We start from the raw sequence: 25,439 nt of genomic DNA on the forward strand, positions 1-25,439 counted from the left end.
ACACCATTACTGCAGCGGGGGACCCAAGATTTTGAGCTTTATCATTCACGGTTGCCAAATGCTACATTTTCAGTCTGTCTCTGTTCTCAGTGCAGCGAGGAACCTTCGAAACCTTTTGTGTGAGTCCAGGAGGGGAAACAGTCTGGCAAATTTTGACAAGCATCTCTTCAAGACCACATTTGTACTCTGTTTAAAAGCCCAGGACAACAACTGCTGGTCGTCATGGGAACAGACATACACAGCATTGACACACCAGCTTCGGAGATGAGCCCGAAATCCCAAAACCTCTCTGCCAGGAAGGCAGCCTAATGAACGAATGTCTTCTGTTTTCTGAGGGTCTATGGGGGGCAAGCTGCCCTCTCCATGTCCTATGTGTCCCCGGCTGGAGAATTCCGGGGATCTCCCCCGCTCTGTGCAAACTTCAGGACAATTCAGCCCATCACATTTCCCAAACCCACATTTCCTTTTCAAAGCCTGTTTACTAATCGATGCCAAGCACTATTACAGTAATTGGGGGAAAGAAGGAAGGGCCTCTCTTGCTTATCTTTCTTGGAAATAAGTTTTCCCAGCTTTCCATGGAGGTTCTCTTATGTATTGGGGTGGGGAGGAGAAGCTGGGGGAGGAGGAGGTCTTTCATCGGCCTGCAGAAAGAGAGGTTAATCATGGCTTGAAAGACTCCTCTTGAAGATGGAGTTCTAAAAATAATACATAGCTGTTCACGCAATACTTTCCGAGGCACAGGACCTCGACAATGGAATGGAGCTGTAGGAAATAAACCTACAACAATGGAAAACTTAGACTGAAGGGAAGCTGGATCCCTCCAGGTAAACCTCAGTGATTTCAAGTGGAGAAGGATGGACCCCATCCTCCACCATTAGTCTTGAAGGGAAGCCATGGGAGCTCTATTCACAAGCAGTAAAATTAGCCGCTTGTTCAATTTGCATGACATTTGTTATTGAAATAAGCATCTCACAGCGTGATTTAATCGCACCCCTCCCAACACCTAAGAGGAAAAAGAAGAAATGAACAGGTTTGATCCATTGAATGACAAAGAGTCACGAAACCAGGAACATTTAGCAACTGGTGATGGAGTGAATGTCACCAGCAACGCATGGCTAATAAGAGTTCTAGGACTGCCGGTGATAAACTTTCCTCCACCGTTCCATTACTTCTTTTCCCTTCCTATAATTATGAACATTCATCACATAAGCTCTGACTTCAAAATGTCAAACTGTCTCCTTGTAGTTTTGCTTTTTTACCTTGCACTTAAAAAAAATTATTTTACTGATTCCGATTTTTCTTCTGGGTTGTCTTCCAAAAGACAATCCCAGGAAAAAAACCCTAGGGGTAAGGATCCCTTCACTGTCTGGAGGTATTCTAATACCAGTTTGGTATTGTGTTTAGGCACAGAAGGTCAATAGGATTTGGGGGGAAAAAAGCTTAAAGAAAATGAGCTTGTTTCTCCCAGAGATTTTAAACCGGCAGGCAGACAGGTGGCATTTTGTGGTGGTGGACGGGCTAACACGGTGCTCAAAGAAATGACATTAATGCCTTTTAGACTTCAGTTCTGCAGTTTGCCACAGTCCTCCCCAATTCTCTAATGTCTCTCACCTCAACTGCCCATTTACTTAAGCAGCCTGCTTTAAGTCTGGGTTCACACCTCGCCTGTATTTGGCCATGCTCTTCTGCTTTTCTTCCCTTTGGTGTGCATTCAGATTAAGTCTTTTCTTCTAATTAAGTCAGGTACTTGTGTTCCGCTCTGCTGGTCTCACCTGGCCCTGTCTACCTCTGGTTGCTGAAACAAATGATTACCAATTAAGGAGCTTAAACAATACAAATTTATTCTGAAGTTCAGAAACCCTAAAATCAAGGAGTCATCAGGGCTGCTTTCCTTCTGGAAGCTCCAAAGGAAGATAATTTTTTTTCCATTTCCTTTTCCATTTCTAGAGGCCACTTGCCCTCCTGGACTTGTGGCTCCATCCTCCATCTTCAAAGCAGCCAAGGAGCATCTTGAATTTTTCTCTTTGATTATCCAGTCTCCTTTTTATAAAGACCCTTATGATTCCATTGGGCTCACCCAGATAACCCAGAATAGTTCCCCTATTTTTTTTTTTCAAATCAGGCTCCACACCCAAGGCAGGACTCAAATTCATAACCTAAGTTCAAGTGCAGCACACATGCTCTGCCAACCCAGCCAGCCAGGGGCCCCAAGGTCCCTATTTTTTTTTTAATATTTTATTTATTTGACAGAGAGAAATCACAACTAGGCAGAGAGGCAGGAGGAAGCAGGCTCCCTGCGGAGCAGGGAGCCCGATGCGGGGCTCGATCCCAGGACCCTGGGATCATGACCTGAGCCGAAGGCAGAGGCCCTAACCCACTGAGCCACCCAGGCGCCCCTCAATGTCCCTATTTTAAGATTAGTTGATAAACCTTATTAATTCCACCTGCAGCCTTCATGCTCCTTTGCCATGGCACCTGACTTGTCTGCAGTTCTGGAGACCAGAGCAGACTTCTTGAGGGGCATTATCCTGGATACCACAGTGACACTCAGGTAATAACCGAACTACCAAGAGAAAGCTACCATGGAACTCTTTTAAAACCCTTGTATTCCACTGGTATTCTAAAACTGCCACTAGAATGAAAGAGCCTTTATCCAAACGCTATGATGGTTGGGGAAGGATAACTGGTTTTGAGCATGGAGATGGATTACTCTTCAAGAAAGGGGATGATTCATTGAGTTAGAAGTGCGTTGCCAGAAAAACCACTGAGTAGAAAGAAACTAAAACTTCAAAAATCAAGGTACATCTCCTACCCCCAATGCACACATTTACGCCCACATGCGCACACACACATATTTAATTCTTGAGACTCCGCAACTGCTGAAGCATTTGAGTGGAAAACGCGGACCCCTCCTTCCTCACTCCCAGTCCTCCTGGTTAAGCTCCATTGCTTGGGATAATGCACGTGAAACATGCGTGCTACTGTGTTTGGATGGGCCATACCCATTTGATCTCTGATCCAGAATAGAGAATCAGGGCAGAGGGGCGGCGGGTCCTTCCACACAGAAAGAGGGGATCACAGATGGAGGAAAGGAAGACGAAGAGATGTCATTCAGTAACTTTTCTATGGTTGTAAGAAACTTATGTCAAAGTGGCCACATGATTGTTCAGCGAGAGGCAAATGAACCTAAAGCCAAGTTTACTCTTAGAAACCAAAGCTTTGGGGGAAATCTTGGATTTATGGGAAGGGACAGCTAGGAAAGCATATCCGTTCATTCCCTGATCACTTCCTCTCCCCCACATTTCTGAACTTGGGGTTTGGAGACCCTATTCTTGGAGATATTTATTTAATGGTCAATTTTGCTCAACTGAGCACTTCCTTTCCCTTTTGTCATTTTATAACAGGTGCCAACTCTCTGCCCTCCCCCTTGTTTTTTTCTCTGAAAAAACGAAATGAATATGTAAAGACTTACTGGTACTGAAAAAAAATCAAAGTGCAGACAGATACATGAGGTGATGTTTACTTTTTACATTTTCTCTGTGAACTGCTATGTAGAAGACAATTGTAACTGATTTATCCTGAAGAGCTATTGTATGGAGAAATGGAAAAAATGTCTCATTTTGGCAGGAAATATAGCAATGGCAGGAGGAATTCAGATTTACAAAATGTGGAGTCAGAGATGGACTTTGTATCCTTCCCAATTCTACTGTCTTTCTGTGTACACATGCTGAGCTCCTACCGTGAAGCAAATATTGCCAACCATTAGATTAAAAAGAGAAATAAAATCACATTTGTCCCCAAGAAGCTCACAGTAGGGACAAAAGCGATAATTTCATTACGGTATAGTATGAAGTAAAGTTCTCAAATGTACCTAAGTCCTAGGAAAATCCCAAAGATGCAAAAAAAAAAAACCCCAGCGTTCTCCTTGAGAATAAAGGTTTGGCTTAACAATCCTTGAAAACAATTGTATTTGGTGACAAGGGCCCATAACTGGGATTTAGGTTTGTCAACAAATGTTAAAAGTATATATTATACAAAATTACTTAATTAGGAGCTATGGTTTTGTAAAAACTTATGAGTGAATAATATGTTATATCCTTGTTTCTGTTCAAATCAAAAGAAATGGTTTCTCTTGGGTTTAGAAAAAACAAAAAACAAAAAACTAGAAAGTGGCACCACCTTGTGGTTACTACCCAAACTACTTGAATTGATCTCACAATTTCAAATAAAGTCATTTGACTATCTCCGAAGTCTTATTAATGCTTTATATAAAAGTTCCAAACTGATGTATGTTCTCAGAACATCAGAAACAGAGAAAATACTTAAAATTCTGGCCAAAGCAAATCCAGTAAGATCCAGAATAATGCACCACCAGAAAAGAGTTTGTATGTAATATTCATTGTATAATATTGGCTTGCCATGATATAATAAATAAGAATTTCTTATTCTGTTATTACTCCTCCATTTTTCAAAGCAGGAATTCATCCACACAGAACTTTTCAACATCAACTGTTTGATCACAGGCACTCCCCCAGGATTTCAGCCAACAAATCCTATTTATTTGTTGAAAACTCGTCCTGTAGAATTTTCCACATTCTGACTTGGGCTGGTTACCTCTTCATGGTGTTGCTTAGCTTGTTTTTCTATACTTTATATTTCCCATAAAGTAGTAGGAAGATCTAGATTAGGTGAGATCTGAGTAGATTCCAATTCGGTTTATTTTTGGTAAGACTACTCACGGGTGATGTTGTGGGCTTTGTATTCATCAAATACCGTTCATAGTGATGTTGGTAGGTTCACGTGACGTCATTTGGTGACCTTGGTAGGTTCATGTGACGTCATTTGGATTCCCTCCATTATCAAGTCTCCTAATCGCTTCTCACTGACAGTTGGGACATGTATTATCCAGATCGTTGTGAATAGATCATTGTGTCTCTCCAGGATTTCATGAGGATTGCAAAAAGATGATTTTATTAATTCTTTCATTCCTTCTACACTTACAGTGGGATTCCTTCGTCAGCTTCTTAGTTAGTTTGAAATATAATTTGTACAGGGAACAAAGAACAAATACATGATTTACTTTTTTAAAATGCATTTTAAGGATAAAAATTAAGTGTCCAGGGCGCCTGGGTGGCTCAGTGGGTTAAGCCTCTGCCTTTGGCTCAGGTCATGATCTTGGGGTCCTGGGACTGAGCCTGGCACCGGGCTCTCTGCTCAGCAGGGAGCCTGCTTCCCTTCCTCTCTCTCTGCCTGCCTCTCTGCCTACTTGTAATCTCTGTCTGTCAAATGAATAAATAAAATAAATAAATAAATTTTAAAAAAGAAAAGAATCATATGTGAAAAATGTACAAAGGTATTAATTCTACACAATTCTGAACAATTAGAAAGAGATGTCAATAGGCTTTGATATATTTCTATGATGATATATTATAGGTACCATATTAAAAGTCCTGCTTTTGAAAAATTCTCATTATTGGGGGGACATTTTAATGATGTGATATTAACTGAAAGAAGATTACCAAAATATTATATATAATATGATTCAGTTATTATGTATAAATATGTATATAAGCAGAAGACTAGGAAGACATCTTCAAAATATTAATAATAGTTATATCTAGATGGTGCAATAATAGAATATTTTTATGTAGCCTTTGTATTTCATTTTATAAATGACCTCCACTAATATGTACATTGGATCCTATTAAAAAGCAGCTCATATTGAAATTTTTGTGAGTAAAATCGATTTGTTTTACTTTGAGTAATTACTCACGGAAATTGTGCAAGAAAGAAAAGATTTTTTCCCTTAACCAAAAGATCGCTGTGAGTTAATTAAAGAATGACAACAGAACTGAGCTAGATTTAAGATGAAACACATGAGAGCCTTCTTAAGATCTGTCCTGAGCAGATCCTGGGATCTGCTCATCGCAATTAATGACGCTTCTCCAAAATTAGATTTCCCATGTGCTCCCCAGTGAGTCAGTCCAGTATTTCAGCTTGGGGATTCTTATGGGGAATGAGGAGCCCCAACACAGATTAAACGGATGTGTCTGCCATCTGTAATGGATACCACAGGGTATCTCCTCCTACCGGGTCCTTTTTTGATAGTGATGATTTCGAATTTTTGACATCCTAATGTCTAGTTGTCACTTTGAAAAGTCTGACAACCTCTGGTCCAAACCATTTATTAAGCCCTTAGTTTCTGCTTTCCCTTATTACCAAAGTAATAAGTATTCAGTGTCAAAAAAATTTAGATAACCCAATGAACTGAAAGAAAATAAAATTCCCGAGTAATTCTGTCAAAACACTTCTAACGTGTTGGCATCGATCCTATTTCCAGGAACTATAGGACTAGCTTTGGGGACAAGATTTGTATCTAGTTTATTGTCTCCTTTGCACACAGGACACACACTTCCTGGGTGTTTACGGATGCTGGAAGTGAGCCAAAGTGGAGGAAGAAGAGAGGGGAAAGGAAAGCCCTCCTGCACGGGGTGACCACATGGAAAAGGCATAGATGGAAGAGTGAGCTCTCAGTGTTTGAGGTGGGGGAGCCCAGTCCTGCCTAGTGAGAGGGGTCCTGTGCGGCACTTACAGGAGGAAACCGGTGCAAGTGCAGCAAGCCTATGACTGAGGACTTGGTAGTATGAGCCGGTAAGGGACCGTATTGAAATCTATCCTATTACATGAAATTCCTTAATCCCTTCATTCTTTGAATCAAATAATTGGTTTATCATGAAGATTGGTGGCAAGGGGACCTATTAGAAATAAAACCAGAAATTTGATGAAATTAGATACATTCCTTTTTTTTGTTTTTCTGGTATAATTTATATGGAGTACAATTACCCCTCACTTCATACAGTTTTTTGAGTTTGGGCACATGTATACACGAGTGGAACACCATCACAATCAGGATCTAGAAGAGTTCCATCAAACAAAGGAGATTCTCTTGGATCTCTTTGTAGCCAGCCTCTCTAACCAACCCTCGGTGGCCAGTGATTTGTTTCCTATCCTTAGAGTTTTGTCTTTCCCAGAATGTCATGTGAATGGACTCGCCCAGTGGAAGCCCTTTGAGTCGGGCTTCTTCCACTTAGAACAATGCATCATTATCAGTCCCATTCCTTTTTCTTGCCTCCTGGTATTTCATTGTCTGGATCTACCACAGTTCAATCATCTACAGTTGAAGGGCAATGTATTTAATATAATACATATAACTAGTGCTATACCTTCAACTAGCCCAAAAGAGAATTCTAAGTTTTAGACCTTTATTTACTAATTGTCTAAAATAGTTGGGAGACAGGAAAAAGAAAAAATCCAAGCGGAGCATAAATTAATTTTAAAAATATGGATGTCACTGTCTGTAGGTTTGTTTTGAGAGCAGTCAGAGAAAGAGAATGGCTGACTATCTCAGGTCTGTGTCCTGGAGCAGCCTCACTGATGATTGGCCAGAGAGGAAGGAGGGCCAACTCCCCTGCTTGAGGACCTTGCAGAGCTGAAGTGGCACTGGGCTGAGCAAAGGTTGATAATGTTTCTATAGGCTGCCAATGCCCTGTCTTCAGTCCTTCTCCACGCTCACTGTAATCTGGTGATATCCTTCCTACCACAGTGTCCTTTGATGGCACAGAAAGTGATTTTCTGTTTCTAGCTACTTATTTGGAAAGTGAAGTTACTATTCTTTCTGCCTCACAACACTCAGAGGCCAGACTGGTGGCTCTGGGTTAAATATCATTGTTAGGTCAGTGATTAGGATAAAATGGGGAAGAGAGAGTCAGAGAAGATGGGGGGACAGGCAAGACAGAGGTGACAAGTAGAGGTGTCGGTCTGTTCATCTAACTCCAAGGGGAGCCCCTCTCTGCTTCAAGCCCACGCCCACCCACAGGTCCTTGGTGTTCACGTGGATGCTGGGAATTCAAAGAATCTGATCTAGGATATACACAAAGGTGGGAAAAGGTAATTAAAAGCGTCTATTTTTTAGCTCTAAGGTGCTTCTAGACAAAGAAATTCAAGTAAGTGCCTCGTGTTTTTAAATTTTCTGCTACTTGGAACTAATACCTTGGATTTTTAGAAAAACTAAGTACTGAACAACAGTGTTCTGGGAGGCCAGAGCTGGGGAAACACTGGGTATCATGACAATAAGACTTTTTAAGGGTTAGAAACGTAAAAGCAGCAAGATGTTTAAAAAAATGACAGAAACAGACTTCTGGGAAATATGGCTCACATGCATTATTCTAAGCTCACCTTGTCCCACAATACAACCAGATAATACTCACATTGGTGTAAATAACCCAAAATATGACCCAAAGACTAGCAGAACAGACTCTCTACAGCTAAATGCAGACAAGAGGCCACATTGAAGAAGGTAGGGAGGTTGGAGATTAGTTGGGAGCTAAACGTATTCTCCGAGAGAGGGATGGAAGCCATGAGCATGGAGAGGGGAGAAAAACAGACACTCACCTCAGGCACCCCAGGCACTGGGAACTTGCACAGGGCAGAAATAACATTTGGCTGTGAAACCAGAGGGGCCTGGTTCTTATAATCAGCAGGGCTTAACACCTGGAACTTTAGAAATCAGCAGGCTGGGTTCTGGGGGAACCAGGAGGGCAAGATAAAACTGAGTCCCTTTTGGGGACATCCCAACAAATAGACTCACTGAGATACAGCACAGAAGCAGTTTGAAAAATGTCTGTGTTACACAGGAGGGAGACTGGCTTCCTGATCTCAGAGAGTGTGTTGGCGGAGCTGGTGAGTGTCCTTTCCCTCCCCTGCCTCCCAGCTTAGATGCATGGACACCTGCAGGGACCAGCACAGCAGGAATATTCTCCACCTTGCTTTCAGATAGCAACCCCCTTCTTTGCTTCTGTGAATCCACCCGCTCCAGCCCTCTGGCATGACTTTCTAAAGTGGCTCCAGGTCCCTTCACAGATCAGACCTGAAAACCTCCGCTAGCACCACATGCCCTGTCCCCATACACTCCTGTGGACATGCCCCTTCCAATATGTCCTTGGCTGGAGCCCATTCAAAGAGGTGCTACAAGCCTGGTAGTGTGCAAGCAGCCCCAGAGGGGCCAACACTGCTCCCATGTGACTCCAGCCCCAAGAAAAGGGGAAGAAAACCATGTATACCAGTTTGGCCCCAGTAGGGGGCAGGGGGCAGACACATGTTCTAACTGTTGGCCCTGCCCACCGATGCAAGCTTCTCAGGAGAGAACAATGCACCCTGCAGGTCAGTGCTCCTGCATCTATGCCAAACGTCTGCTCTGGCTCAACTCAAGGTCAAGGCAGCCCCAGACTGGCCCACTAACAACACAGAGACCAAACCCCACTCACAACCTGACAAAGGGAGCCACTGCAGATGACTGGACTGAGGGTAAATGTGGCTCAGCCACAACAAGAGGGTGCACACAACACACATGGGAGATACCCCCGAAGTGCCAGGTTCTGGTGAACAGGGGACCTTGTACTCCAGGGCACTCCAGGTCCTCTTCTCCATAAGGCCATGACCTTTAAGAGCAGGAGATGTAGCTGACTTTCCTAAAAGACACAGAGAGCTAGTAAAAATGAGAAGACAGAGGAACATGTTCCATATATAAGAACAGGAAAAAATCACAGAAAGATTGCTAAATGACATGGAGAAATATGCTCAACAGAGAATTTAAAGTAGTCATTATTAAGATACTCACTGGACTTGAGAAGGGTGGAGGAGCTCTGTGAGACCTTGAAAAGAACCGATCAGAGATGAAGAACTCAGTAACTGAAATTAGAAATGTATATATGGAATAAACAGCAGACTAAAGGAAGCAGAATGAATCCATGATCGGGAGGATGGAGTAATGGAAAGTAATCAAGCTGAACAGGAGAGAAAAAAAAAAATAATAAATGAAAATAAATTCAAGGAACTCAGCAACACCATCAAACATAATAGCTTTCACATCATATAGATCCCAGAATGGATTTATAACCTGGACAATGGCGTAATGGAAAGCAATCAGGCTGAACAAGAGAGAAAAAAAATAATAATAAGTGAAAATAGATCAAGGAACTCAACGACACCATCAATTGCAATGGTGTTCACATTATGGGGATGCCAGAAGGAGAAGAGAGAGATGAAGAAGCAGAAAATTTATTTGAAGAAATAATACCTGAAAAATTCCATAATCTGGGGAAGGAAACAAAAATTTGGATCCAGAAGGCACAGAAAGTCCCCAACAAAATCATTCCAAGGAGGTCCGCACCAAGACACATAGTAATTACAATGATATAAAGTGGTGATAAAGAGAGAATTTTAAAAAGCAACAAGAGAAAAGCAAACAGTTACATACAAGGGGAAAAAACATTCTGATTTTTCAGCAGAAGCTTTGCAGGCCAGAGAGTGTGCCATGCTATAGACAAAGTGCTGAAAGGAAAAAGTCTGCAACCAAGAATACTCTGTCCAGCAAGGCTCTCATTCAGAACAGGAGCTAAAGAGTTTCCCAGACAAACAGAAGTTAAAGGAATTCATCAACAATAAGCCAGCCTAACAAGAAATGTTAAAGGGGACTCTTTGAGTGGAAAGGAAAGACCATAATCAGGAGTAAGAAAAGTAGGAAACATAAAAGCACTAAAATTAAGCATATCTATAAAAATCAGTCAAAGGATTCACACAAGGATGTGAAGTATGACACCATATCCCTAAAATGGAGGGAGGCGTAAACAATGAGTTCAAACTTACATGACCATCAACTGAATACAGACAGCTATATGCAGAAGATGCTATACATAAACCTAATCATAACCAGAAATCAAAAACTAGTAACAGATATGCAAAAAATAAAGAGAAAAGGAAATCCAAGCGTATCACTAAAGATAGCCAGCCCCCATGAGAGAAGAAAGTAAGAGAAGAACTACAAAAACAACCATAAAACAAACAAAATGGCAAAAAGTATATACTATCAATAATTACTTCGAATGTAAGTGGACTAAATGCTCCAATCAAAAGACATAGGATGATGGAATGGATAGAAAAGTAAGATACGTGTGCTGCCTATAGGAGACTCATTTCAGACCTAAACACATAAGCAGATTGAAAGTGAAGGGATAAAATACCCTGGGTGGCTCAGTCGGTTAAGTGTCTGTCTTCAGCTTGGGTCATGATCCCAGGAACCTGGGATCAAGCCCCAAGTTGGGATCCCTGCTCGGCAGGGAGCTTCTCTGCCCCTCCCCTGGCTCCCATGCCTTGTGGGTTTGGTCTCTCTCTCTCTCTCTCTCTCTGTCAAATAAATAAATAAATAAAAATCTTTTTTTAAGAAAGTGAAGAGATGGAAAAGAATTTATCATGTGTATGAAAGTGAAAAGAAAGCTGGTTAACAATACTTCTATGAGAAAACTAGACTTTAAAACAAAGACTGTGACAAGACAAAGAAGGTCACTACATAATCATAAAGGGAACAATCCAACAAGAAGATATAGCAATTGTAAATGTTTATGCACCCAACATGGAAGCACCCAAATACATAAGGCAGCTAATAACAAGCTTTATAAAGGAAGTAATCAATACTAATACAATAATAGTAGGGGATGTTAACACCCCACATACAATTGCTTCTCAGCCTTTTGGCTAAGATCAAGTGTAACACCCCACGTACATCAATGGATAGATCATCCAAACAGAACGTCAAGAAGGAAACAGTGGCTTTGAATGACACATTGGACCAGAAAGATCTAAGAGATACATTCAGAGCATTCTATCCTAAAACAGCAGAATACATATTCTTTCCAAGTTCACATGGAACATTCTCCAGGACAGATCACATGTCTCAAAACAAAACAAGTCTCAACATACTCAAAAAGATTTAAGTCATAATATCAAGGACCTTTACCAACCAGAAAGCTATGAAACTAGAAATCAACCACAAGAGAAAAATCTAGAAATAACCCAAATACACGAAGGTTAAGTGACATGCTACTAAATAATGAATGGGTCCATTAAGAAATCAAAGAAGAAGTAAAAAAAAAATACTTGGAGACAAATGAAAACACAACAGCCTAAAATCTTTGGGATGCAGCAAAACTGTTCTAAGAAGGAAGTTTCTAGCAATATAAGACTACATCACGGAGCAAGAAAAATCTCAACCAACCAACCTTGCACCTAAAAGAACTAGAAGAACAAACAAACAAAAAAAAAACCCCAAACCAATAGAAAGAAGGAAATAACAAAGATTAGAGTAGAAATAAATGATATAGAAAGTAAAAGAAAACAGTAGAACAGATCAATGAAACCAAGAGCTGGTTCTTTGAAAAGATCAACAAAATTGATAAGCCTCTAGCCAGACTCATCAAAACAAGAGAGGGGAGTCAAAGTCAGAAATGTAAGAAGCAAATGCCACAGAAAAAAAGGGATTATAAGAGAATATCAAGGAAAATTATATGTCAACAAACTGGACCACCTAGAAGAAAAGGAGAAGTTCCTAGAAATATATAACCTCCCAAAACTGAATCGGGAAGAAATAGAAAATTTAAACAGATCAATTACCAACAATGAAGTTGAAGGAGTAATAAAAAAACTCCCAAAATAAAAAAGTCCAGAACCACATAGCTTCACAGGTGAATCCCACCAAACATTTAAAGAAGAGTTAATACATATTTTTCACCCCATTTCAAAAAATGTAAGTAGAAGGAAAGATTCTAAATTCATTCCATGAGGCCAGAATTACCCTGATACTAAAACCAGAAAAACCCTACAAAAAAAAAAAAAAAAGAGCTACAGTCCAGTATCTCTGATGAACACAGATGCATAAATCTTCAACAAAATACTAGCAAACCAAAGCCAACAATGCATTAAGATAATCATTCACCATGATCAAGTGGGATTTACTCCTGGGATGCAAGAGTGGTTCAACATTTACAAATCAGTCAGCATGATCCACTGCATCAGTAAGAGAAAGGATAAAAACCAGATGATCATTTCAGCAGATGCAGAAAAAGCATTTGACAAAGTACAAGATCCATTCCTGATAAAAAACCCTCAACAAAGTAGGTTTAAAGGGTAAACACCTCAACCTAATAAAGGCCATATATGAAAAATGCACAGCTCCCATCATACTCAGTGGGGAATGACTGAGAGCCTTTCCCCTAAGGTCAGAAACAAGCCGAGTATGTCTACTCTCACCACTTTGATTCAACATAGCCCTGGAAGTCCTCGCCGCAGCTTTCAGATGAGAGAATGGAATCCAAATGGGTGAGAAAAAAGGGAAGATTTTCTATGTCCAGATGCCATAATACTATATATTGAAAACCCTGAGGACTGCTCTAAGAGACTTCGTGAATGAAAGAAACTGAAAAAACTGCATGGGATTCAAAATTATAGAAGTTGATTTCTCTGTGTCACCCAGGAGTCATTTTTGAAAGCACCGTGTTCAGAAAGACAGTTTTATAAATGAGTGCCATTTACAGGTAAAACTAAAGGTGAAAAGTCACTCAATGCTACATGAGAGGCTGTGTGATTAGTCAGAGCTATTGTGTGCAGGAGAGGGAGCTGGCGTCCACTCATCGTATCTGGGTATTCGTGAGGATTTTATTAGGTATTTTCATCGGTGTGCATTTTGCCACAAGCACAGCAGAGAGCCGCGGTTCATTATGCGAAGTCTCACTAATTCAGATTTATGATAATCCACATTACGTTGTCTAAAGAGTACCTTTGCTTAGAGGATGAAAAAGGCACCTGGTTGGCTCAGTCACTGAGCATCTGCCTTTGGCTCAGGTCATGATCCCAGGGTCCTGGGATTGAGCCCCGCATCATGCTCCCTGCTCAGTGGTAAGCCTGTCCCTCTCCCTCTGCCTGCCACTCCCCCTGCTTGTGTGGTTGTGGTCCCTCTCTGTCAAATAAATAAATAAAATCTTAAAAAGAAAAGAAAAATGAAGGGCAAAAGGGCAGATGAAGGAGATTCATCCCCTAAAGCACTCTGGAAGCTCAGGATGTAGACAGTGGGGACAATAACTGTAAGCCCTGGTTTCTCCTTAAAAATAAAGAGCCTGAGAAATTCTGCAAGTCAGTGTTTGGTATTCTATTTTGAGTTCCCATGTATTTTCTTTTTTCTTTCTGTACATTTTTTAAAATGAAAAATAATTTATGTATACTTTGAGAGAAATTGGTTGTAGGAATCCAGAGCGTTAATTCTCCTTGTGATTTCTTTGAGTTTGTGACCGTTCTTTATGTATAATGGAGATCACAGTGGTCTTAAATGCAAAACCATGACCATCTTAAAGACAGTAAATGGGGGGGGGGGGTGGAAATCATGAGGTATAGCACAGGGATTCCCTCCGAACGGAAGCTGACAGGAGAGGAGAGGCTAAAGACCAGGGGGATAGGACACCCGTTTTCTCCAGTGGAGGCCAAGGACAAGGGGGGAGGGTCTGTCTGTCTGTCCTGGGTCCTGAGCCCCTCTGCCATTCGCTGGCTGCTGGCGTGTGGGTCTGCCGGCTGACGTCCAGGGCCCCACAGTCCCCACACGGCAACCGCCAAAAGGAATCACTCAAGCAAATGCCACTTCTGGACCCCCCAGTCTCCTAGAAGCAAACGTTCCATTTTCCAAATAGTAAAACAAACAAGAGTAAGTCAATTAAGAACTTCAAGATACATTCTATTTTTACAACAAATTGCATTTTAAAAATAACTAAAATCATAAAGCTGCGTTCTCCGGCACTAGACATTTGTAGGGTTCCACAGGCATCCGGGATATTTTCCCACGCTCTGTCTCATGCAAGGTTCAGGACCCCAGCGAAGGGAAGATTCCATCCACCCTGTTGGCGGATGAGCCCGGAGGGGCTGAAGGACACATGAAGATGGTGCTCACCCATGGCCGAGCCTGCTGCAGCTCTGGGGGGGGCAGGGGCTCCGTGGTGACAAACAAACCTCTCCCCAAGGTCAGAAAGGAAAGGGGAGAGTGTGACCTCCACAGGAGGGGTTGGTTTCCAGGGGCTGACTCAACCATGCTGTGCTGGGTGCAGAAGGGAAGGGCCCTGGAGGAGGTCCCCCAGCTTTGGGGTGACCACGGACACACCATGACCTAGGAGCAGGTGGAGCTGGGGGGTGCTGGTGGGTACTGAGAGAGGCATCTTCTGGGGAGCCGAGCAGCAGCCTGGGAGTCTGTACTGGGGAGGAAAGGGCCCCACAAGGGGGCCGCCACATCCTGCAGTGACTTGAGTTGCTGTCACTCCACCCTCTTCCGCCGTTAAGCTGAGCTGCTGGGCGGTTGTGGGGAAACAGTGTCAGAACCCCCCACCAGGAGGGGAACCGGTGGAACACGTAGGGAGAGGCGAGTCTCACGGGTCAAGGGATCACAAGCAGGGCTGGAACTCCAAAAGCAACAACCCTGGTCACTGGAGGGCAGGCCGAGCCCCCCTGATCTCACCTAGTTCTGCCCGAGACCCAGGGTCCTCTGTCCGTCCGAAGCTGGTTGTTGGCTCCAGACAAGCCCCAGCTCTGAGTCCAAGCACGCTGGGTGGCCAGGTTTCTCGGTGGTCTTCACCACCCTTGTCTGGCATAGAAAAGAAACTGGGGGCTCTGGGAAGACAGTCCACAAAGATTTTAACATTCTGTTAGTGTTTTCTTGATGTGTACTTCTCAGTTTCCTGAACATTGAGCCTAGCTCTGGAGACACCTCTCCACGATACCACACATTCCCTTTACCGGGGCAGACGTCGCCAGCCCCGGAGACCACCTTTGGGAGACTCCTGGAGCTGTCTGCATTTCAGTGGGGCCCAAATTTTGAGATTGGGGTGCAGAGAAGGAGGAGTTTTCTAAATAGACAGCTCTACCCAAAAATGGCTAGATTGGGTGTCCATTGATTGGAGCTGGAGTCCTAGCCATGAAAGTTTTGGCAGGAGCTGGGATTGTAAGGAAGTGATGTTGAATCTGGGCAATATTCTGTCACCTAGTAACTATGTGGCCCTTAGCAAACCCTTCAGTTTGAACCTCCAGATTCTCCTTGGCAAAATGGATATAATGACCAACTTAAGGGGTTGGATGGAGCATTCAGTGAAAGAACGACTCAGAGAGCACTGGGCGTGGTGCCTGGCGTGAGTCCTGCCCCAGGGAAATGGAAGATGTTCCCTGTTGCTCCTTTCTCTCGGAACCTTTGTTCCCCTCCAAGTGAAAGGGGGTAATAGAGATCTTTCTACCTTACAGAGTAGCTGTGAATCTCCAGGGAGAGAATATAGGGGAAATTAGGTCTAGCCGCAAAAGCATAAGATTGGAATCATGTTTATCAAGTTGACATGTTGGGACCTGTCATCTGGGCCACACCAGTGTCAGGAAGGGATGGAGAGGAGTGGGTTTGGTCTGATGTGGGAAGAGGTAAGGCGAGGCCCTGTAAATGGGATTATATCTGGGACTGGAGAGCGCTAGGATGACTGTGGAAGTGGAGTGCTGGAAGGGATACCCCCTAATGTGTGATGAAAGACGGGGTGTACAAGAGACCGTAGCCAAGCTTCTGGCCTGGGCAAGAAAGGATGTTTGTGTATCGAACATGAAGATGGTAAGTGGCCCAATCGACATCTCACAGATGATTGAAGACCTGGAAGCAAGTCCCACAGCCTTGGAGGGGACGCTTGCCATCCCCCACATCACAGATGATGCAGAAATTGCGACCACATTAGGGCGACAGTGAACAAAAGAACATGTCATCCCACCTGGAGGATTAGGCTTCTCATTTTAAAAACCAAACAGCTTCCTTCCAACTGTGAGGTTTAATTCACTTTCAGCTCAATTCAACTTCCTTTAACTTCTACTTGGAAGGAAATCAAGTTTTTGTCCTTTGGGGAATTATAACAATGCCTAGGCTACTCACTTAAAAGCTGGATTAAAAGCTGAAAGCTAATGCACATGATTTCCTTAAGAAATTAAGACCTCCATTTACGCTTTCCTTCTTTGTACAGGATATAGCCATTCGTGATGCAAAATGCAACATTTTAATTCAAGTGACGGAGAAAAAAATGAAGAGATAACAGGGCAGTGAGAAAGCTCCTCGACCCCAGCAAGACTCCTGGATCCTCCGTGACTACATCTTAACCTGTGGCGCCGGTACAGCTGGATGTGGATTCCGGGTCTCCCACTGGGGAACGCGATCCTCTAGGACACAGCCTCTCCAGCCACGTACAGGAGGGGGAATGATGGATCTGACACGTTCTGAACTGTAATCCTTTCCCACTGACTGAATGAAGCACCAGGGACAGGTCTCACTGATACTGCCAGGGTACAGATGGGGCACTGGGGGGGACTCCAGAGAGCTCCGCTGTCCTCAATTTGTCTACAGCTTCCCCTGAGAGGGGAACAGACGCTTGAAGACCATCAAGACCTGGGGGCTACCCACTCTGGTTGCTGTCGACCCATGGTTTTTGACGAGACAGTCTTGGCACCTGCACATAATCACACCTTACAAAGCCACGCCCAGTAATAGGATACGATCTGCAACGAAGAGCAAACCTTCAGGCAACGACAAGGATGAACCTCAGATAAGTTCAGCTGAGTGAGAGTAGCCAGACTCAAAAGGCTCCAGTTGGTAGGAGTCCACTTACATGGTATTTTGGAAAAGGCGAATCCGGAAGACGGAAAACAGATCATTGGTTGACCCTTTCTAGGGAGAGGGGCTGACAGCAAAGGGGCAGGAGGGTAGGTTTGGGTGGTGGAACTTCTAGATCTTGGTCACCGAGGTAGGTCGCTAGAAGGTATTCAACAGCCACAGATGTTTGTCCGCATTGATAGGACTGTGTGCGGAAAAAGTAAAAGTCTTCTTTATAAAAAGTACTCTCTGTAAAGCATACCTCAAAAAACTTGATTAAAAAATATTTTTAAGAGCCATTAACAAAGACTGAATGGCAGAAGTGTTGAAGTGTTCAGAGTAAAGTGTCGAGCATTAAGAAATAAGATTTGCTGATGGATCCACAGACGAGTGGAGGCACAGAGAGAGAGGAGATAAAGCCAGCAGAGTCAAACATCAGTGGAAGGATCTAGGCGGGAGGTGTGTAGGTGTTCCCACTATAATTCCTGCAACTTTTTCACATGTGATATTGTTACTAATGAAATCTTGAAACACACTTAAAGAAGACAGCTCACACATTTCTTCCGCCATTGGCACCATTTAGAGGGGTGATGGCAAGCCCACAAATTTCGTTTCATGCCGTGCCCTCTGATGGGTTCAACAGAGCCTCCTTTCTGGCCCCTTGAAGCCATCGTGACAGAATGAAAGCTTCCTCTTGGTCCAGAGGGGGAATCTCTTAAGGTTCTTTGCAGGCTTGTTAACATGTATTTGCTCTTTTCCCTTTAACACAGTTCAGCAAAAGGGATTTGTCTGTCACTTGTTCAAAAATGGAAGGTCTGGATTAATTTGGCTCTGTTGGTAGCAAATCCCCCGGGAACAAAACTTGGGGTGGCAGCATTCAGAGCCAACAAATATCCCGGATTCTGTTTTCTTGGTTTTGCCCACCTATTCTGTGCACGCTCTGGCTCTAGATGCCACTCTCCATTCTGGGATGGGGACAAGTGTCAAGCCACCCATGCCCAAGCACAAGAACACCTCTGGTGCCTTGGAAACCAGGCACCCAGGGACCAGCCTGCCAGGGGATCAGGAAGGATCTTATTGCCAAGATGGCATTCATTTTGGCTGGGGGTGCAAAGACTCACCCTTTGTAGGGGAACAGTTCCACCCTACATTACCATCCGGGGACTCAAGGGCAGCACCCATGGCTGCAGAAGTCTGAGACTCCAGACAAGGTGAGTAATTAATCAGATGCTTCAGTCCTCATCCAGTACAACACATTTATATAATTATAATCTGTGTGTATGTGTTTCAGTGAATCAGATTAGGTGTACTTAAACTGTCCGAACTCTGCAAGCCTTCATTTCCACTTGGTTGTATGGACCCAGTCTAAAGATATTTATGGCTTTTGACTGGCATCGTAAGGCATTCAGGTTGCGTTGCTAAATGAAACAAGCAAACTGCAGAACAGATCCTATGAAAACAATACATTGAGTGTATTTTAGTGAAAGAAATGTGAACACTCCACTGTAGGGCGGTGGGCTGGGGATTCTAGAGGACTTCCCCTCTCTGTCTCCTGTGTTTGTGTGTTGCTTGATTCTTAGATCATGGTTTTGATCTAAGCCATTGTCTTTGGATCAGATCAAAATGGCTTTGGATCAGATCAAAACCAAATGAACAGGTCTGGTTTTTAGCGTTACTGCCCAAGCTCATGATCTTCCCAGGCTTGGCAGAGAAGTGTCAGTGTGTGTGTGTATACACACACACACACACACACATTCAGACGCAGTCAAATAATTTCTAATCTTGCTATTTTGGTGCAAAACCTGGTGTGCACATAGTGGGTTATGTTTGGCTAACATTTCAAGATGGTTTCCATTCCCTTAGGACCCTCCTTCCCGGCCTCCCCCCAACTTAATAGACTTGTTTAACGCTCCTGAGAAAATGTGCTATTTTGCTAATTTTCTGCTTCTAACCAGAGACCAAGTTGTTATTTTAGTGATTAACCTCGGGGCTCTTCGTATCCGTCTATAAACAACCAACCTGAGAATAAAAGGCTTCAAAATCTGTCACCAAGCCCTGAGTTCTCTAATCCCTCCACTGTTTTCGTTCCTTTTTATTTTTGTTCGTTGTGTTGTCTGTGTTTCTTCTTCCTCTCCTTCCCTTTGCCCTCCACACCCTCTCTTTTGTCCTTCCTTGGCTGGAGGCAGCTAAAATATCTGTCCAGATCAATGTACATACAAAGAGAGCACTTTCTCGACCAACAGAACCCCCTTGAATTATTCAGAGTATCTCCCTTTCTCGGGTTTCCCATCCCTTTTTTTTCCTTGACAGTAGGAGCTGGAATGGGGCCCTTGGCAATGGCGCTCCCGGACTTAATCATGAAGGCAGGAAGAAGGGTAAGTCTTGTATAGAAGCAATTGTTCTGGATCATGAGAAAACAGGCAATGTCACATGTGAAGGTATATAAATAATCCTTACATCAGTACGAATGCTGGGGCCCCTAAACAAAATACAGCCAAATTCTCCATGATTGGCAGAACTGTAAACAACAAGACACGGGGTGGGGGGGGGGACGGAAGCTCACACCCAGGGTGGGGGTTGGGGAGGCTGCCCACTGTCTGAGCGCAGGCTGTTAATGGACAGTTTTAGCAGCTGGATAAGCTGAAACCCAGGAGAAGATGTAACCTGGGGATGACAGAGCATGTCCTAAAAGTCTTCTTTTTTTAATTTTTTATACTCATAGTGACCCCCTCATTGACCTCTTCCCAAATTTTTAAGCCTATGACTTTATTTTTATTTTTTTTTAAGATTTTTACTTATTTATTTGACAGAGACACAGTGAGAGAGAGAACACAAGCAGGGGGAGTGGGAGAAAGAGAAACAGGCTTCCTGCTGAGCAGGGAGCCTGATGTGGTGCTCCATCCCAGAGCCCTGGGATCACGACCCCAGCCAAAGGCAGAGGCTTAACAACTGAGCCACCCAGGTGCCCCTAAGCCTATGGCTTTAAAGGAGCCAGAAGCCATGAGAGGAATTATCTGGAGGGAAGACAGAGCTGAGAAGCCCAGCCCGGAGCAGGTGCTGTGCCACAAGGAGTGGACGTCTAGGAGCCATGCTGGTGCAGCAAAGCTGAAGTCCCACAGCCCCCCAGCCCCTGGACAGGTCCTGGAGGGAGGAGACCCGGGAGAAAAGGGAGAGAGGTCTGGCTGACAACACGTCAGGGGAGCCTTGCCAGGTGCCTGGAAAGCGGGAGCAGCAAGCCGATAGATAGGAAGCGGGCTGCCCCATAAGCTGATGGTGCTCGGACATGTGAGGCCACCTGCACAGAAGTGGCCTCATGGACCTTGGCATCCAGCACTCTCCCCCTTCCGTGGGCTGCTCTGGCTCCCTGGGACCTCCCCAGCATCAGCCCTTGGCTTTGGCATCTTCTGGAGACACCAGTCATGTAGAGGAGAGCACAAGACCTTTCTAGAAGCAGAGTGCTCCCAGAACCACGTGGAGTCAGGAAGGACTGCTGGCTTCCTCTGTACCTGTGCTCCCTTCTCTACCATGGCCTTTTCCCCTCAACCCAAAACCATGGTGGAGGCCCTGGTGGACCCTCGGTACTGTCTCACATGTCACCATCACCATTTTGCTTCTCTCAGATCCAAAAGCCATCATGCCCCCCACCAGGCCCTGTGTAAGGAGGTGACACAATTTAGGTCTTCATCTCCCCAGAGCACCATGAGACTGGCCTCCTTCTAAACCCATTTTATGGTTAAGGAAGTGTACATCCAGGGAGGTCAGGTGACTTGCCCAAAGAAGCTGGAGGAAGCCACATCTCCCAGTTATCAAGGCAGATACTCTTGCCAGGCTTCCTCTCCCTAACGTCCCCTAACGTTGGCAGAGTGAAGAAGGGTCCCCCTCACGGCCACGACCTGCCCCGACACTGCCGTCATCACTCAGAGTCCAGGTCCCCCTGCGCTATTGCTCATACCCTCCTTACCTGGGGGAGTCAGGTAAGCAGGCTGATGGGGTTTCTGGGACTTCGGATGAGCCCCTCCTTAGTCCGCCCCATCACTCGTTTGGGTCTTTCTCTGGTGGCCTCTTTAAAAATGCAAATATCCCCAAGAAGGGTGACACATTCCAGCTCTCATACTGTGGCTCCATTATGTTCCATCCCTATGAACGCTAAACAAGGTCAGCAGCTCATCATTGGCACCAGGAGTAAACAGAAAAGCAAGGGGCACAAAGGGAAAATGGGCTTTGGGAGTCGTTGCTTTAACAGGGATATAATTTTGATTGAACTCGAAACTTTCCTGAGTTCACTAGATGCTGGGCATTTTGCTCAGAGTTAGAGGCATATAGAACATGGTCAGAATTGGTTTCTATTTGAGACCTGAATATGGGCCATGTGCTGAATTATACTAGGGGAGCATTAATTATATTAGGCAGTTATATAGAAAAAGGACCTTACTTTTTAGAGATGCTCTTACTAAAATATTTAGAGTTGAGATGTCATAATGTCTGCGATTTATTTTAAAATATTTCGGCAGGATGAAGATGAAATGAATATAGCAAAATATTAGCAGTTGTTAAATTTAGGTGGTAGCTATATGGGATAAGTTGTGTTATTTTCTCTACCTTTCTGTATTTTTGTAAATTTTCATAATAAAAAGTAAAAAGAAAAACCTTTCTAGTAGCTCAAAATCCAGGTTCTATGGCAAGGATGACAGGCTTTGTGGTAAGCAGAATCCGAAGATGGCCCTGTGATTCCAATCCTGGTTTATATACGCTCATGTAACTCCCTTAGCTAGAGTGTGGGAAAGATTGTGAATATGACGAGATTTTACTTCCATGATTAGGCTATGCCATAGGGACACAGACTAAGGGTTTTGCAGATGTAATTAAGATCCCTGATCAGTTGATTTTGAACGAATCAAAAGAAGATTATCCTGGGTGGGTCTGGCCTAATCAGGAGAGCTGTTTAAAGGAGAGATCACAGGCAGCATCAGACACTCTCTGGGTTGGCCTCAAGAATGCAGAACTGCCATGTAGGAAGGCCTCGAGAATGCAGAAGGCCATGTGACAGGGAACAGTGGGGAGCCTCCAGCTGTTGAGGGCTTTCCAGTGCTGATGTCCATGAGGAACTAAATTCTGCCAACAACCCTTGAGTTTGGAAGAAGACTGTAGGCCCCAGAGGAGACAGAGGTTCTGGCTGATGCATTGACTGCAGCATTGTTAGACCCTGAGTGGACCTCACTAATTCATACCCAGTCTCCTGACCGATAGAAATGGCAAGGTAATAAATGCACGTTGTTTTAAGACAATAAGCTTGTGGTCATTTGTTACAAAACAATGGAATACAAATGCAGTTTTTGGCTGTTGAAGCAAATCTAATTGATTAGAAAAAGCAGTGCTGGACGGGAAAGAATTCCAAGCCTGGGCCTGGCTTCCCTGGGAGAGCACAAGCGAGCCGTGGTTGACTGGCCATGTGTGCCTGGGCATGGGAAGGGCAACACGCGGCCCTCCTATTGCCATTCGCAGTCCCTTTGAGGATTGGAGGGAAATGGGTTATTAACGGATTTTTCTCAATGACAGAATAGCCCCAAGGGTTATTCTTGGATCTCTGAGTCAGAGGGGACGCTCACCTGTGAGAAAAGCCTCAGAGAAGGGGGACAGAAAAAGTTATCAGAGTTTAGCTATTGCAAAACAATGCCAAGGGCCAGCCTGACGTCCGCAGTGAGACACTTCGCCATCGTTCTTTCTCTCTTCACAGTCTTCCCTGTTGCCCTTTCCATGGCCTCAAATTCAAACATGCACAGGTGTTCCATGAGTTGGAAAAATCAACCCCAAACAAAGTCACCCGATCCCCTGCTACTTCTGACTCACACTGCCTTGAACACGGCGGGGCTCTTGACCACCCTGGAGCAAAGCCAGAATCCCTTTCTCAGACGCTTATGCCAAAGAGGTCGGGACTGGCCTGCTTCATGTCCGACTCGGAGGAAGCATTTATTAATAATCATTGTTTCATAGGAAAACTGTGCAGAAACCTTCCCCCAAAGCCCAGATGTTAGTCTCACCACTCAAGTAAAATCACTCTAACAAAACAGGCCTTTCCCCCAAATTCTTGTTTGTGGAGGGTAGGCCGCCTCCCCACTGCTGTGCGTCAACGGATCCACCCATCCTTTCCCAGTCACACATCCCACCGCAGGGTGTTGTCCGAAACCCGAGGGACCACAGCCCTTTCCCCCGGACGCAGAAACTGCAATCTGAACCTCCAAGCAGGCTCAGGTGAAAGCAGCAGATGAGGAAGAAGGGAAAGCCTCCAGAAAATTGCTAACGGCTCCTTAATTGTACTAAACAGTTCACCGGGGGCAACTGCTTGTATGTGGGGTGCCGTTTGAACCCAACCAGCCGAGCTTGGCCCCTTGCGCTAGTAGGCCGCCACTGTGTTTTTTTATGTTCCTAAACCACTCCTTCCTCTTAACTGTCTTCTCCGGGGCTTCCTCACGTGAGTCTCGCCAACGTCTAACTAGACTTAAGTAACCCCACGTGATGGGAGCCCTTACACTGGGGCTCAGTGGCCCACAGCAGTCCCGTTCTGCACCTGAGCATCCTACTGGCTATTTAGCATGTAAAGGGTTCACTGCCAGGGTTTAGACGTGAGAGATCGGACTTAAAAACTAACATGTTTTTGCTTTTCTGGAAAAGTCAGGAAAGCTGACAACTTGGAACTCCATTTCTCATGAAAGCAATCTGATGACATCAAACAGTGACTATTTTTCTGTGGGAGGACACATGCTTCTCCCTTTTACCACAGACCCCACCACTCCCTGCTGCCTCCTCAGGCCGAGACCACGATTCAGTTGTAGCTTGTCAGCGTGGCTTCACCGCTGCTTTTCTTAGGACGAAAAAGAAAGGGAGCTGTTCCTCACCTCTGCGAAAAGAGTGCTCTTGCTCATTTATTTGCCTCTGTGGCCTAGCCCCACTGACTGAATTTGCTGACATCTGACTTAAGTTACTCTTTCCAGCAACAGACACACACCAATATGTTGCCTATTGGTGGGTAATGGTCTGCATACATTTGGAATGTTTTTTCCTTCTCAGATTACCTCAACACCAAAATCTCCCTTTTGGGTAGCGTTCCTGTCAACTCAAGGGGAACCTCCGCATGAGTCTGATCATGTAAGAAGCAGACGACTGGTCCTTTAAAGGAAGTGTGTCTCCCTCGAGTTTCACCCACTCTAGCTACGTGGCTGTTCCATTCAGACGCTGCAGATTCTCCCCACCCCCACCCATCCTGGAATAAACGAAAGTTCCAGTTCACACAACTCCTTGACTAGTATAAATATTTATCTGTATTTTCCATCTAGATGCAGAAAGAGGCCCTCTCTCGCTTGCTACTTGAAACAGTGTATTTTGTTACCCCTAATCAGGATTGAGCTGCAGGAAGCAAACAGGAAGAGAGAGAAGAGGAGAACGAAGGCCTCAGGAGAGGGTGCCCAGGACGCCGGAGAAGGGGGCAGGTAGGAGCAGGTAAGGGAAAGTTGGAGAAGGCAGGCCGGTCGCAAGGAGGGGTGCAGGCCACACCCTTGGGACACTCACGGTTGAGCTGTCGCCTCCGGATCCGGTCCCTCCATGGCCGGCTTCGGATCCAGTGCAATCGAGAAGGTAGAACCATGGTCCCAAGGTGAGCCTTCTAAAACCCTCTCATGGCGGGAGCAAAAGGGCACCCAGCAACACAGAAGGCAAGTCCAAGTGCATAAAAATTTTTAAAAAAAAGGAAAAACTCAAACCAAAAAAACCCCACCCCTCTTCTCTTTTTTTGTGTCTGAGGCTTCCGTTGACTTCTTTTATCTTACAACTTGCTTTTCCTTTCCTTCCCGAAACTCCCCACCGGCCCGAAGGCAGCTGCCGCGCGGGGCTGTGGGGCCGAGCCTCTCCAGGCCTC

The 25,439-nt window shown here is 44.5% G+C and overlaps 1 protein-coding gene across 3 annotated transcripts in view; it reads right to left on the reverse strand.

Annotated features, from left to right (window-relative positions):
• Window positions 1-25,350, reverse strand: part of RIPOR2 (RHO family interacting cell polarization regulator 2) — a 213,105-nt gene extending 187,755 nt beyond the window's left edge. For 2 of the 3 annotated variants that reach the window (XM_044260093.1, XM_044260103.1), the window contains exon 1: window positions 25,094-25,349. In XM_044260093.1, coding sequence (XP_044116028.1) covers window positions 25,094-25,169 — 76 coding nt within the window. In that variant the 5' untranslated portion in view covers window positions 25,170-25,349. Of the gene's footprint in view, window positions 1-25,093 lie in introns of all 3 variants that reach the window. The other variant, XM_044260084.1, reaches the window with a different exon arrangement.
• Window positions 25,351-25,439: the final 89 nt, after the last annotated feature.

This window comes from Neovison vison, chromosome 1 (genome assembly GCF_020171115.1).
Source record: "Neovison vison isolate M4711 chromosome 1, ASM_NN_V1, whole genome shotgun sequence".
NCBI classification, from domain to species: Eukaryota; Metazoa; Chordata; class Mammalia; order Carnivora; family Mustelidae; genus Neogale; species Neogale vison.